This window comes from Centroberyx affinis, unplaced genomic scaffold (assembly GCF_046629955.1).
Source record: "Centroberyx affinis isolate AG114_WGS23_722 - 3 ecotype Tasmania unplaced genomic scaffold, CSIRO-AGI_Caff_v1 ptg004027l_1, whole genome shotgun sequence".
In the NCBI taxonomy this organism is placed as follows: Eukaryota; Metazoa; Chordata; class Actinopteri; order Beryciformes; family Berycidae; genus Centroberyx; species Centroberyx affinis.
The window spans coordinates 91,944-107,359 of record NW_027281828.1 but is presented as its reverse complement, the minus strand read 5'-3'; the positions used below and the strand labels follow the sequence as shown (position 1 = coordinate 107,359).

Below are 15,416 nucleotides of genomic sequence, written 5' to 3'. Positions count from 1 at the left end.
TGAATTTTTTGTACTGTAGATTTATTCTGTCAATAAACAAAGTGAATACAGTTCAAATCTCTTCATGAAACACTGGACATTTCTCATGCAGCTGGAAAATCACACAGCTCAGTTATCAAAAATAGATTAATAAACACTGCTGTTTGTTATCTGCGCTACAGTTATCTACTTCGATGCAGATATTTCTAAACCACTATTCATTAGAGTCTTACTGATCAGTGCTCACCAGGGAAAATGGCTGTATATAAGGCAGTCTGCTAGTGGCTGATAAATCCCAGAATCCACCAGTCACTTTCACTGACAGTTGGTTACCTGCCAAAGTTTATTTTTTTAATTGAACCTTTATTTTATAGGAAGTTTCTCTTTTACAATGAGACCTAAAGTGGCTGCTAGACAGTTATAATGTACCAGTATTTGCCCTGGTTGCTCATACTCACATCTCTGTAGAACGACAATACTTGTGAGGTCAACACTGTTCAATCATTTACATTCATCATTAAATTTCAATACCATTATTCATAATTAATACTTCAGCTAGAGATGATTTATAACAATCAACCTGCTGTTGGTGTTGGAAATCCTGACTGACATGAGCCTGGCTAAGAGAGCATTACCAGATAATCACTCAGTCTGCGTGCGTGTGTGTGTGTGTGTGTGTGTGTGTGTGTGTGTGTGTGTGTGTGTGTGTGTGTCCTCAGGATGGTGGTAGGACTGTAATCCCGTCCATGTCCAACTCCACTGAGTGAACACTGAAGTCTCCAAGACCCTATGGGCAAAGCAATTATCACCATGGTTACTAATCAATCAATCATCACTTCAGTAATCAGTTCATCATGCTAATTAATAAGTCATTGGGTTCCACAGTCCCACCCAGGGCTAGTTGTGTTTTGACAACTTTAAAAGGGGCTTCCTGGTGGTTCAGTTAGCTTTGCGTAACCATGACATTGTGGGTTTGAATCCAGCCTGGGAACTTTATCACATGTCCACCAGCCCAATATTTTCTGTCTATCTCCACTGTCAGTTATCAAATAAAAGCAAAAATGCCTCAAAATACTAGAAAGAATAATAGAAGAATAGTAGAATACTAGAAATAATCGCCTCGCGGTTGTATGCCTCTGCCAATAAACTTTGTTTTATCATTGCAAGGACAGTCTTTATTTATTGAATATATATAATTAATGTGATTATTAGGTCAACTTAAAGGATTCTGGTGTCTGCAAAAGTAAGTGACAGCACTTCCACCGTTTTTGTAGAATGACCCAAGATCGTTTTCTCAGCTACAGTGGTAAGCAAAACATTATGATGTCACAGTGAAGTTGACCTTTGAACTTTTGGATATAAAATGTCATCACTTCATAATTTTATCCTATTAGACATTTGTGTGAAATCTTGTCATAATTAGCGTATTAATTCTTGAGTTATGGCGAAAAACGTCTTTTGTGAGGTCACAGTGACCTTTGACCTTTGACCTTTGACCACCAAATTCTAATCAGTTCATCCTTGAGTCCAAGTGGACGTTTGTGCCAAATTTGAAGAAATTCCCTCAAGGCGTTCCTGAGATATCGCGTTCATGAGAATGGGACGGATGGACGGATGGACAACCCAAAAACAAAAACCCTCTGACCCTCTAAAGGCCTCACTGTGGTTTGGTAACAATAAAGAGCTAGTTGTAGTTTGGTAACAGTCACTCTCTATGGAGAAGCCTTTCTCATGGATCCCTGAACCAAACCGCCAGTCTTTCTGCTTACCGGTGTGTTGTTGAGGACCTGGAGCACCGCCTGGCGCTGCCGAGGCTGCCGGGTCAGCAGGTAGAGGAACCCCCCCCCTCCCGCCCCGGCCAGGCTCTGACCCAGGACCAGCGGCCTCAGCGCCTCCATCATGGACCGCACCGACCCCGGCTCACAACCGGGAGCCATCAGCTTCTTCTGCTGCCAAGACCGATCCAGACAGAGTCCGAGTCTGGACAGAGAGCCTGGAGAGAGAGAGAGAGAGAGGGAGAGGGAGAGAGAGAGGGAGAGAGAGAGAGAGAGTGTTAAGGATGAAGGGAAATCTAGTGCTGAATGTGAGGGGAGCAAAGGGATGAGGCCCTGACCTTTGACCTCCTTACTATAGAGGGATTTCAGGTGATGTAACACCCCCTCTGGCGGCCATATTGGAGGGAGGTCATCAGATCTTGGACCACAGCTGATTGTGTTTCTAAATGTACAATTTGTCCATCTCAACAGAACTGAACAGACATGGTTCATTTCTGTGCTGTTTTTGTTTAAGGGGCGCAGCCGCGATCACAGATCTATATTTATTTGCCCAAACGTCCACCTTTGATTGAAAGCAACAAGTTCATGCCCCTTCTCTGCAGGTTGTTGAAAGGCATTCTGGGAAATGTAGGATATCACTGACTAAAGTAGAAGTAGATGAGGCAGGTTGAGGGAAAGTGGGTTCACCAAAAAAGTAAAACACCTGAGCACAAAATAACTCCTGGAATGTATTGAACATCACTGATTGATGAGATCCAACAGTGGAGGAAGATCTGAGGGGATTTTTAATCTTTAATCTGGTTCTAGCACATTAACTTGGTTCTAGCACATTAACTTGGTTCTAGCACATTAACTTGGTTCTAGCACATTAACCTGGTTGTAGTTACCAGTCTTACCGTCTGAACAGGCTCTGGCACATTCCTCGCCGTTGGCCACCAGCTGCTGGGCATTCTGGACCATGGAGGGCAGACGGCTGTACCAGCTACGCACCACATCCTGGAGGATAACACCATCGTCATCATCATCATCATCGTCATCATCATCATCATCATCATCACCACCACCAAAACCAGCAGCAACAACAGTAGTCACACTATAATATTGCAATATATCAAACTGGACCAGAGCTGTTTCTAATTTTAAACTGATTCCTTGTTTCCATCTCTGTGATTCTGTACTGGTGTAAAACACTAACTTCTTTAGCATTTAATGGTCAGTGGAATGAAACAGAGCAGGGTAACGTGGCCAACTTGACCTTTGAACCTAGTGAGGTGACATCATCTCCACTGTAAGCCCCAGTTCCTCTGTAAGACTTGACTAACTTTGTGTTGACACGGTCCAGGAAAGGAAGTTCCTCTGTGCTGCAGCAGCTTTACATCAAGTTTCCAGTCACTGAATAGATTAGATTTAGAAAGGCAGCACTAGTTTCTCTGGTTTAGAAGTTATTTTCACAAAATAAATGATTCCAGTACTGAGAAATACTGAGGGCCATAAATTTGTTCATGTCAAGAACCCCAATAGGTCAACATTAGACCGCAGTCTTGGACACTTGACTTTCTTGAATCCTGTGTCATTTTCTTTATACTAGTGGTGTGAAGTGCCTCACTCTGCTGTGTTTCAACATACTGACACTTGTTTCTAGAAAATTCCTGAAACAAGACTGAAACTGCATTGGAAAAAAGTAGAATTATCTCACTCTACTGGCAGACTTTTTCACTCATTCACAACATTACTAGAATAAAATGACTTGTTAAGACTTAAACCTCTAACGGGTGACATAACAGTAGTATTTAATAACTACCGGTATTCGTCCTTTTCCTGGTGCCCCAGAATCTCTCCAAGGTTGTCAAGGAAAAGTCGACTTCCTCACATTCATACTTTCACATTTCACCTTCTCCAGTTCTACACATTTCCATGCTGACCAGAACAACCAAAGCCCACATTTTCAAACCGGTGACCTTCCGGTAAGGAGCGGACGGAGGAACTGACCTGCAGCAGGTTGCGTGCCAGGCGGGTTTTGCCGGTGTAGACCAGTAGGAGGTGCTGTTCCAGGGAAGCCAGGAAGTGTTCTGGAGGACTGAGACGTTCCACTTCCACCTGCAGGGGGAGCGACGCTTTGGAACGACCCACCTTGACTCCGCCCACCAGACCTCCTACCTGGTCCTGCCAACCTCCTCCTGGAGAGAAGAGGAGAGGAGGAAGTTCAGTCCAACCAGAGAAGCAGCAGACACAGGGAACATTGGAGTTTACACACTTGACACTTGACTCTGAACAACAGATCTACCGCAGACGGAGAGAGAGAGAGAGAGAGTGGGAGGACGAGAGACCTGTGGTTAGTATCTGTTCCAGGTGTAGGACGGCGTGGATGAGGGAGTCGGTGTCGTAGGTTCGGCCGGTGCATCTGTAGACGGCAGCCAGCAGCGCCCCCGCCAGGATACTGCTGGTACCTGCAGGCCAACAGGAGATCAGCCTCTTGTTTTGTTGGTGGTAGATGTTGTAGTTTTTTGTATTGTTGGTGGTAGATGTAGTTTTTGTATTGTTGGTGGTAGATGTAGTTTTTGTATTGTTGGTGGTAGATGTTGTTTCTGTACTGTTGGTAGTAGATGTTGTAGTTTTTTGTATTGTTGGTGGTAGATATAGTTTTTGTGTTGTTGGTGTTAGATGTTGTAGGTTCTCACCCAGTCCAGATCCGGTGGGCAGTATTGACCAGCTGTGGAGCTCCACCCCTCCTCCCCACCGCTGCATCAGCTGATCCCCCAGGGGATGCTGGGAGGAGAGAGACACAAGACCACTGCACACACACACCGCCTTCAGCAGGGCTCCTGCAACACACACACAACAAAAAAACACACAAAAAAACTTCAGTAGGGCCCCTAAAATACATTTACAGCCATATCACTGATCCTGTCCATCCCATTGTAACCTGTCCATCCCATAATATCCTGTCCATCCCATAGTAACCTGTCCATCCCATAATATCCTGTCTATCCCATAGTAACCTAATCCATCCCATAATATCCTGTCTATCCCATAGTAACCTATCCAGCCAATAAAATCTTGTCCTTCCCATATTAACCTGTTCATCCCATAGTAACCATGGTGACCTTTTTATCCATCCCGTAGTAACCTAATCCATCCCATAATATCCTATCTATCTCATAATAACTAGTCCATCCCATAGTAACCGTGGTTACCAGGTGCATGTGGCTGACAGTGGTCCTTCAGGTCATCCAGGCTTTCACACACCGTCTCCATGGAAACCCCACAGTCCCGCCCTCCGGTGTGGCTGACCAATAGGAGGCGGGGCTCTCTGATGCGACGGGCCCTGGCACCAATAGGACGCTTCCCGTCCACCTTCACTGCAACGTTGGTCACTGAGCCGCCGAGCTCAAAGGCGATGGGCGGAGTGTCGCTCCAGCCGCCTCAACACAAACAAACAATGGAACTTTTTAAACTAAATAATGGAACTGACTAAACCAAACAAAGGTTTTAGACCAAATGATGGTACTTTTTAAACCAAATGGTGTTACTGTTTAAATGAATTAGAGGCACTTTTTGGTACATTTTGAAGGATAATAGGGAACGGACAATAAAAATTTCCTCCTTCATTACATATTAACAGTTAGTCCCGTCCACGCATTGTGATTGGCTGAGAGACATTCCATGGACTGCCTACTTTCAGACCTAATTCTAATTTGTGAAACTGGGACTGACTCGTTGCTGAACGTTAAAAGCTTAAAGTGCCGGCAGTGTTGTGGTCGACTCACCTGCCAGGTCCAGTCGGGCCGGACACTCCACTTCCTGCCATTCCTCTAGGGGCGGGACCTCACCCTGGCCAATGGATATGAACCTCTGCGATGACATCACGGCCTGCCGCAGCAGCACCTGGCCGGCACCCTCATAGTGCCGCGCCGCCCGAACCAGCAGGTCCGGCCTGCAGGGGGCAGCACAGCATCTCAGCACCAAGCTTCTCATAATCCACAGAAAAATACTCTCCTCCCTCCCTCCTTCCCTATAGCCCCGCCCCCTCTCACCTGCTCAGCCAATGAGCTCTCTGCGTGGCGAGGGCATGGACGCCGCCCCTCAGGTCCCCCTCCTCCAGCAGGGAGTAGGCGGAGCTCCAGGCTTCGTTAGCGGCCGGTCCGCTCCTCAGCCCTCCCCGCCCCTCCCCCGCCATGCACACCAACACATCAGCTATACAGGACAGACACCGAGCGGCCACGCCCAGCTCTGCTCCTGGCTCCGCCCCCGGACCTGGCTCCGCCCCCGGACCTGACTCCGCCCCTGGACCTGGCTCCGCCCCCAGCTCCACGCTCCTACCTGCTGCAACTGGAGAGAGACGGATTGGGGGGGTTCATTGATTACAAAATAAGGTGAAAAATGACTTTTCCATCTTATTAGGTAATTTTCCATATCCTAACATACACCTATATATATACTATACTATACTATACTATACTATACTTTGCTATATAAAAACCGGAAACCATGAAAATTACAACTGAAAAATCAGAATATAGGAAAAAATAAGAAGGAATTTGGATTTCATAGTGCCCTACTCACTTCTTAAAACAAACTATACAAATGTAATTTCTACTGTGATTTCTGCTGTGTTTCTTTTATCTTAGTATTTTTACTATTATATTGTTTTTAGCCTCTTTTTATCCTTTTATCTTGTGGTTAATTTAATTCATTAGGAGTATTCTTTAGGAGTATGATGTTTGATTTTATTTGATTGTGAAAGCACTTTGTGGACTCCAATTTAAAAAAGCGTTATACAAAGAAAGTTTCTTCTTCTTCTTCTCATTATTACTGTTGTTCCTGTGCAGTGACTCACTGCAGTCCAGTGTTTCCAGCAGCGCCCCCTGCTGGCCGCCCAGCACCGCGGCCCTGAAGCAAGGCAGCAGGCAGACGTCTGAGCGGCTCCTCAGGACGTCCACCACCCTCCTCCTCCCCGCCAGGAACAGCAGCTCCTCCCTCCACTGGAGCTCCGCCTCCTGGTGGCTGAGTGACAGCACCTCCTTCAGCGACAGCCTCCACGCCTCCCTCCACCTCCGCAGGGAGCCGCCACCCCCCAGCAGCCAGCCGACGCCTCCCTCCAGACCCACACCGCCTCCTCTGGGGTGGAGGACCGGGAAGAGACGAGCCTCCAGGAGGCAGCGCTGCTCTCCTCTTACCCACAATTCCTCTGGCCTGAGAGGAGTGGAGGAGAGGAGGAGAGAAGGGAGGAGAGAAGAGAGGAGGAGAGGAGAGGAGAGGAGAGGAGAGGAGAGGAGGAGAGGAGAGGAGAGGAGAGGAGAGGAAAGGAGGAGAGGAGAGGAGGGGGAGAGGAGAGGGGAGGAGAGGAGAGGAGGAGAGAGGAGAAGAGGAAAGGAGGAGAGAGGACAGGAGAGGAGGAGAGAGGAGGAGAGGAGAGGAGAGGAGAGGAGAGGAGAGGGAAGGAGGAGAGGAGGAGAGGAGAGGAGAGGAAAGGAGGAGAGAGGAGAGGAGGAGGAGAAGAGAGGAGAGGAGAGGAAAGGAGGAGAGAGGAGAGGAGAGGAAATTTATATACATAAGTAAAAATCTCAACATTAAAGCAACTGATTTCAGGTTATAGAAGAATTGAGCCTTGATGTTTAAAGGTCAAAAGTAGCAGGCAGAGTCTTACTGGATTCCAGTTCTGCTGTAGAAGAGACTCCAACTGTGGTTGAGGAACGAGGCGCTGCTGGCATCAGAGGAGACCTGAGGAGGAGGAGGAGGAGGAGGAGGAGGAAGAGGAGGTGGCCAGGTTAAGAGAGGAAGGACAGAAGGAGGACAGGAAGTCCCACATCACATGTTCCTGTCTCAGTGGGATCCTCCTTCAGGTCGCAGAGGTCAAAACCAAGATGAAGGCAGAGGATAAAACCAGGGTTTGATCCATATGGGGTTTTGACCGCCAATAGCAATATTGTGTTAAATAATATTGTATCTAAATAAATAAATTAGACCATTTTCATGCTAAAAAATTACAAGTATTCAGTGATTCCTCCAGAACTTTATTCTTGTCAGGGTGAAAAAGCCTCTGAAACAGCATTTAGACCGAAAAAACTCTCCACTGAAACTCATAATAATAATCAATTCAATAATCAATAATCAACCACATACCAGTCTGACCAGTCTGAGCTGGTTAAACAGTTTTTTACCTCCAGGTCGTCCTGCGCTCCCATCACTGTGTAGACCTTCAGCTTCAGCTCTCCCAGCTCGATACGATGTCCCTGGATGATGATGTCATTGGCCAGCGCCAGCTGCCTGATGTGTGATGAGGACAAGTCCAGACCCGACAGTAAACAACCTGACGGGACGTCCAGAGGACCCTGGGCCGAGAGGTCACACAGCGAGCGAGGGGGAAATAACGTGTCAATAATCTACACAGTAACATGTTTAATAGGACAAAACCAGAGGTGGAAAGCAACTAAGTTCATTTACTCAAGTACTGCAACTAAGTACAATTTTGAGCTACTGGTTCTTTACTTGAGCATTTTCATTCTGTGAGACTTTCTACTTTTAAATCCACTACATTTATCTGCTGGCTGGATTTACTAGTTACTTTGCAGAACAAGGTTTTAGGCACTCGATTGCTCTTCCTCAACAACCAGAATGTGCGTCTCAGTAAACTGAAATTGAATTACGAGAACTAAATTTAAATTGTGAGAACTGAATACAGTTTCAGAGCAAATGAATTCAATTTCATAATACTACATTCAGTTTCAAGTTTATTGGAATTCAGTTTCAAACTAATAAATTAAATAATAAATTCAATTTCAAATTATGCTATTCAGTTTTTCAATGCAATTATTCAAGTTAAACAATACAAATTCAAATTATGTGATTCAAATTCAGTTTTTTAATGCAATTATTCAAGTTGAGCAATTCAAATTCAAATATAAATAATTCAATTTCAATTTCTAGTGATACATATTTCTGCCCATAGTTTTACATGCAAAACATACGATAAGCTCATAAAATATGTTGCATTGTTAGAGTTTAAACTCTGGAGTCTGGAGTAACTGCAGTAAACTCCTGACCTGTAGGTGGCAGTGTTGCACCACGGCTCCGGTCGCCACGGCAACGTCTCCCTCCAGGACGCTGTTGATCACCCGGCCTCCTTCACTCACTCCTCGCTCTCTCTGAGGGGAAACAGGAAGCTGGTCAGTGTTGGTGAAACTCATTATGGTAACTGAGGACCTCATTGGGGCCGGGCTCAGGAAGATGATGATGATGAAGCGTCACCTGGATGTGAGACAGAGTGTTGCTCTCCGTCCAATCACGGGTCAGACGCTCCACATGCTGCTTTCCGGACAGGGTCAGGTAGTCATAGCAACCGCCAGGGACATACACTGTCAGGACGAGACCAAAGCATTGGTGAGGACCCGGTTGAGGACAGGACATGGACACCCGGTAGAGGCTGAAATAGTTTTCTGGTACAACTTCACCTAGTTATACACTTTATCTCTTTTTTTTGTTTGTTTTATTTTATCTTATCCTGTATTTCTTATCTAATGTCTTATGTATCTTGTGTAAAGCCTTTGTGTACGAAATGTGCTATATAAATAAACTTGCCTTGCCTTTACTAAGTGCATGTAATGGACATTTAACACTGGGAAAGAGGAAACTCCAGCAACACTTGCTAAAATGCTAACAAGCTAGCAAACTTCCATACAAGAGAGGAGTCATGTTAGTATTTTGAGAATTCAAGAAAAAACATTTTAATGATCATGCTGTTGTTTGACAGCTGTGATAAGGTAACGACAAATTATTTACACCATATATATTTTGTTGAATTTTACTCATAGACACTGAATAGGGTTTCGCACTTGTACTGCACTTTGTAGGCGTATTTGCTGTGTCGCCATTCAGCATTAGTCTTGATGAAAGATAGATGGGGTTTAAAGAGAGAGAGAGGGGTGAGAGACATCTACCCAGACTGAGCGGCGTTCCTCTCAGGATCCTCCACAGCTCCGCCCTCCCACTCCTCACCGCCGCCCCCTGTGGGCCGACAGCTGAACTGCAGCCGGCTCGCTCCTCGCTCACAAACTGATCCTGAGTCTGATCTGAGCAGAGACTCTTCAACACGTCCAGGAAGAGAGAGATCTGCAGAACGACAGGAAGACAGAGGGGTAAAATAAAAGGCTGAAAGAAGAGTTTCAATTATCCAACATCAGTAAAAGCTGGCATGACAACAAAACCAGAGTCCAGGTAGACAGGCAGACAGGTAGACAGACAGACAGGTAGACAGACAGACAGGTAGAGAGACAGACAGACAGACAGGTACCTGGAGGGGCGGAGCTCCAGAGTCCAGGCCCAGGTAGGTGCAGCCGTCCAGAGGAGGAGTGACATGAGTCTGCAGTAACTTCTCTGATACAAACCTGCTGAAGAAGACTGGACCTGACACCTACTGACAGAGAGACAGACAGGCAGGGAGACAGACAGGAAGGGAGACAGACAGACAGAGAGACAGACAGACAGAGAGACAGACGGACAGAGAGACAGACAGGAAGAGAGACAGACAGGAAGGGAGACAGACCACATCAGCTCTGGATAGAGTATTTATTTGTTAATAACGTAACTAGTCATCATAACCAAAAGAGGCTTTGCAGTTGCATCACCAACCTGCCACCAACCAGCTGTGTCTCCATCATGGAGGAACATTGGAGAATTATCTGTTAGTTAATAAAGTCTAAATCTACCAGGCTAGAACCAGAGAGCAGCTGAGTCAGCTTGTTGTGGTGTGGCTGTAGATCCATTCAGTAACGTTCTCAGTAAAAGTGAATAGTGTGATAAGGTGGATTTGTTTCCAAATGTAGGTTACTGTGACACAGTAAACTGTCTTGTCTTTAGCCCTAGTCTCTACTCCAAAACATGAAGGGTTGTAGCTTGAGAAGAGTCAGCTCAGTTAACCTGAACAAACTGTTAGCTAGCTAACTAGCCAGCAAACGCACCGAATGATGTTAATGTGAATATGCGACTAGTAGCCACTGCTTACACTAACATTTGCTTCCACTAGATGCATTAGCTAATGTGCTAATCAGATGTGTTTGTGAAAACTGAACTTACTATCTTGGGTTTCAGTGGAGAGTTTTAGTGTCTCATGGTCAAAATGCTGTCTCAAAACACTGAATACTTGTCATTATTTGGAATGTTTTTGACATGAAAATCATCAGTATCTGCCTTCTAAATCCATATCGGTCAAATCCTACGTCCTACAGCTAGTGAAGGTGCGTTTGATTCTACTGCTGGCAGCAGGAAGGAGGACGTACCAGTGGCACTTTCCCATCAGGCATCACAGCTTGTTGGATCTGCTCCGTTGTTCCCTTGTAGATGATGTCCCTGACCTGACCCTGGGAGACAAAACAAACGCACCCTCACACATTACTCTTTATTCATTGTGCCATGGTGAACGCTAATAAAATAAATGGAAACAAGTAAAAAACAACACACTTTAAGGTAAAAACACAAGAGGCTAAAAACAATAATGGTAAAATAAAATGATAAAAAGGCATGACAGTTAAGTATTTACCTGTTGGTCGGTCAGATAGACTCCATGATTGGCTGCGTAGGAAATGTCGCCTGGTAAAGCCAAAACCCGAACGCCAGAGAAACCGTCCCAGGACAAAACTAACAGACACACAGGAACGTCAGTACAGGAGAAATAACAGACATTCCTACTGACAGACTGATTAATTAATGATTAGTTAATAGTACTCTAACCATAGATAATGATAGTTTATAGTACTCTAACCATGGATAATAATAGTTAATGGTACTCTAACCATAGATAATGATAGTTTATAGTACTCTAACCATGGATAATGACAGTTAATGGTACTCTAACCATAGATAATGATAGTTTATAGTACTCTAACCATGGATAATGACAGTTAATGGTACTCTAACCATAGATAATGATAGTTTATCGTACTCTAACCATGGATAATGATAGTTAATAGTACTCTAACCGAAGTCGGAGGGTATGGTCAGGATCATGTCAGTGCTGCAGACCCAAACACCAGGAGGAGAAGCAGGACAGATCTGAACGAGTCACCAACAGACAAACCAACAGACAGTTTAATGGTTTATAAGAAACAGCAGTGGCCCCAACATAGAGCCCTGTGGTACTCCACATTAAACAGGATTATGCTCATGTTGTGGTTTGAAGGCTTCCAGCAGGCCTGAACCCAGCTCCCATCATTCCTCATTTCAAAACTCTACAGTACGGTGTATTCATATTGCTAGTATTGACATCTGTTATCAGCGAGTTATTTATTTACAGCAGTACTGTTTCACAATTGGCAATTTACTACAAAAACTGTTTTATTTACCATAGTAAAATAATTCCTCCACTTAACTTTTTATTTGGATTTTACAGTATGTTCTAATGTTCAAATCTGATGACTTGTCAGTGGAATGGATGTTTCAGAGTTTTGACACAATAACTAATTGGATAAACAGATGCTGAGTCAGGCTGTTCTGGGTTATGTACGGTAAATTTCTCTATGTAATATATATATATATTTGCTCTGTTAGATGTGTATTTTGTGGCAGATTTGCACTACTTTTGTATGTGTTTTGATGTTACTGTTTTTACATAAAGCACATTGAGTTTCCTTGTGTAAGAAGTGTCCTACAAATAAAATGTGACCTGACCTGGTTGTTGAGGCGGTCCAGAAGCAGGTCCAGACAGCAGACCGGAGCCTGGACTCTCTGATCCGGTTTGTCCAGACCGAGCCAGCAGAACGCCCGGCTGCAGGGACTCCAGGGGAAATCACGACCCTGCAGACAAACACAGACTGAGAAAGACTGAAAAACACCCGCAGAGCCACAGAGGACAGAAGCAAGCGGCCTGCTGGACTCACTGTGTGCAGGATGAGGATGTGAGCGTCGTCCAGGACGTCTGCCGTCACCACCTGAGGAAAACATCACATGAGATAACACTTCTTCATCCGGTCTGGTTCCATCAGCCTAACCAGGAACAACTATAGTCCTATATTTAGTATGAGAAGGATATGAGTGATGGGACAATAACTGGTATTACTATACAGTTTATGGTAATATGACATCGCCCCTAATTTTTATTACCATGACCACCGTGATAACCACGGCTCTCCTCTGTCATCCTTGATGTTTTAAATGATACTTGATTAATTACTTGATGAATTACTTAATTCAGTGGTTCTCAACCTGGGGTCCGGGGACCAACAGGGGTCCTTGAGGGGGTTCCAGGGGGTCCCCAGGAAACTGATGAATTGTTAAACTTCAGCATTATTTAATTTACAAGAAGTTAACTCAATTACAGAATGTAGAAGAATGACTATTTTGATCATAGCTTCACTGTTATCTCTCTACCTACAATACAGATAGTCATGGAAGTCTAGTCAAAATCATATCTAACAATAAAAATATTCTCAGATTTGGGTCCAACAGACAAAATCTCATCAAATGGGGGTCCATGGCCCTAATGTGGACTAAATTAGGGGTCCTTGATATGAAAAAGGTTGACACCACTGACTTAATTTACTTGATTAATAAATTGGTATTCATGTGGCTGACTGAGTTAAAGTGGATCCAGACCAGTATCACTTTGAGACTCATTTGACTTATTTTAGATGATGTTCTTTGGATTTTTATTTGTGCTTAATGCTATCCTCCAAATTAGATTAGGTAGATTTTCTGCAGAAAATGTGTGTGCTGTTTGAACAGGCGGTTTACCAGATGATTTCTATTCACAGTCAGTCAGTTGCAGTGACTGTTAAGTGATTACTGGTTATTAGGGTGTTCCAGTCTGACCAGTCTAAACCAGTCTAAACTAATCTGATCAGCCTAACCCATATCTCAGTCTGCCCAGTGGGACTCACGGTGTGCCCGGCTCTGTTGCTCAGGTGTTCTGCTGCCACCAGCAGAGCGTTGAGCGTCGCCCCCCCGCTGCCCAGCGGCTCCTGGCGGTCCCGCACCGTCAATACCAACGCACCCCGAGACAGAGAGCCACGCTGCTGCCGCAACTCCAGCTCTGACACACACACACACACACACACACACACACACACACACACACACACAATATGACAGGTTGTACTGTACTCTATGCATATAGATTAAGGATCTAGAAGAATATAAACTGAACTAAACACTCGGCCTAAATATAAAACCAATAAGATGCAACAAGATTTACAGTTTATTCTATTTATATACTTAGCGTATTCATACCACTGTTCATACTGTTCATTCTGTTAATACTGTTCATACTGTATATACACCATACTGCATATATTATATATATTATTATATACATCTTGCATATTCATATATCTTGCATACTCATATCCACTGTTCATACTGTTGATACTGTTAATACTGTATATATCTTAGCACATTCATACTACCCTTATAGCTTATTCTATTTATATATTATATATACACATCACATTGCACTGCACATTTAATGCTTCTTTTGCACTTTTGGTTAGATGCTAAACTGCATTTCGTTGTCTTGGTATTTATACTCTGTGCAATGACAATAAAGTTGAATCTAATCTAATCTAAAATGCATCATCCCTCCAGATGGTGTTTGAGACTTTATATTTGAGTTAAATTGTGACCTTTGATCACAGCGCCCCCTTTAGGCCAGTCAGTGTCATGGCAGGGACAGTCAGACAGAATAAAGGTCTCACCTCTCTGGAAGCAGTAGACCGTGTCTTTGTGTTGGCAGGTCAGGACCACCACGGTCCAGCTGAAGCCTCCGCCCGACATCACGACACGGCTGATGTCTTATAGAGTGTCGTAAACCAACTTAGAAACACTGATCATGTCCTCTGAGCTGTCTGTAAACACTGCGGCTCCATCAGCAGCAACACACCAATCACTTTGACTTCTGACAGCAGAGTAACCAGCCCAGCAGGGCGGTGTTAGCCGCACGGTGCACTGGCGTGTAAACCTAACGAACCCCGACCCCAGTTTGACCCCCCTGTTTGATCCGCTATCATCTGGAAATTGGTGCTTTTTAACTCAAAAACAACCGTGCTGTTTGTTCGCTACATGTATTCCCTTGTCGAGTTTTGACCGCTCGGGCTTCCGTACACATCGTCGTGTTTGATTTTCTCCTCTGAACCTCCCAACAAGGCGGTGTGAGGAAATTCGTAATTCGTAAAAGGTCTGTAATGTCTCGTAAGCTTGCAAATAATAAAGAGTATAGAGCTTATACTTCCTCATGGTGAAATGAGAGGAGAAAGTTATTCGAAAATGACATAAAAGTAGTATCGTCTTTCTAAACTTGGTCTAAAACCTCCACCTGGTCGTAGGCTGTAGGACAATAAAGTGTCTATCTAAAACTAAAGCAGCTAGAAAACCCAAGGAGGTTCTATATTAACGAGAAAACCATGAACCTGATGACTAAACGACAATATTGGACCGCTCGTGTTTCCGTACACCACGGTGAATGGCGTTTGATTCTGATCTCTGGATATCCCGTCAGGGCGGAGTCTAGAGGAGTGAATGAAATGAACCCTGCTCGTGTTTCACTGTGTTGGTTAATAAAACTGTCTCACCACAAAGCTGCCAGTCATTGCGTCTGTTTTTACAAAATAATAATGAAATAAAAATCTGACATTTTAATTTTTAACTCATAATGGAAGCTGAGGGGGGAGGAGGTAA

The 15,416-nt window shown here is 44.4% G+C and overlaps 1 protein-coding gene across 1 annotated transcript; it reads right to left on the bottom strand.

Moving 5' to 3' along the window:
* Positions 1 to 51: 51 nt before the first annotated feature.
* On the bottom strand, positions 52 to 14,794 carry LOC139663495 (L-fucose kinase). The gene is made up of 24 exons (XM_071542182.1): positions 14,438 to 14,794; positions 13,625 to 13,776; positions 12,626 to 12,676; positions 12,417 to 12,542; positions 11,729 to 11,801; positions 11,290 to 11,387; positions 11,030 to 11,110; positions 10,045 to 10,164; positions 9,692 to 9,863; positions 8,998 to 9,109; positions 8,798 to 8,897; positions 7,916 to 8,086; positions 7,402 to 7,475; positions 6,592 to 6,947; positions 6,045 to 6,083; positions 5,789 to 5,990; positions 5,522 to 5,688; positions 4,949 to 5,176; positions 4,433 to 4,576; positions 4,082 to 4,201; positions 3,744 to 3,931; positions 2,651 to 2,750; positions 1,749 to 1,972; positions 52 to 766 (listed from the first exon to the last, which is right to left on the bottom strand). Exons 1-24 carry the CDS (start codon positions 14,514 to 14,516, stop codon positions 695 to 697), a joined length of 3,249 nt encoding a protein of 1,082 aa, XP_071398283.1. The 5' UTR covers positions 14,517 to 14,794; the 3' UTR covers positions 52 to 694.
* Positions 14,795 to 15,416: the final 622 nt, after the last annotated feature.

Coding starts and splice junctions, on each gene's coding strand:
- LOC139663495 (XM_071542182.1), bottom strand. CDS start 14,516: ATGTCGGGCGGAGGCTTCAGCTGGACCGTGGTGGTCCTGACCTGCCAA. Junction 5,991..6,044: donor GGAGCTGGGGGCGGAGCCAG/GTCCAGGGGCGG, acceptor GGGCGGAGCCAG/GAGCAGAGCTGGGCGTGGCC. Junction 4,577..4,948: donor CTGTCAGCCACATGCACCTG/GTAACCACGGTT, acceptor TGTGTGTTGCAG/GAGCCCTGCTGAAGGCGGTG.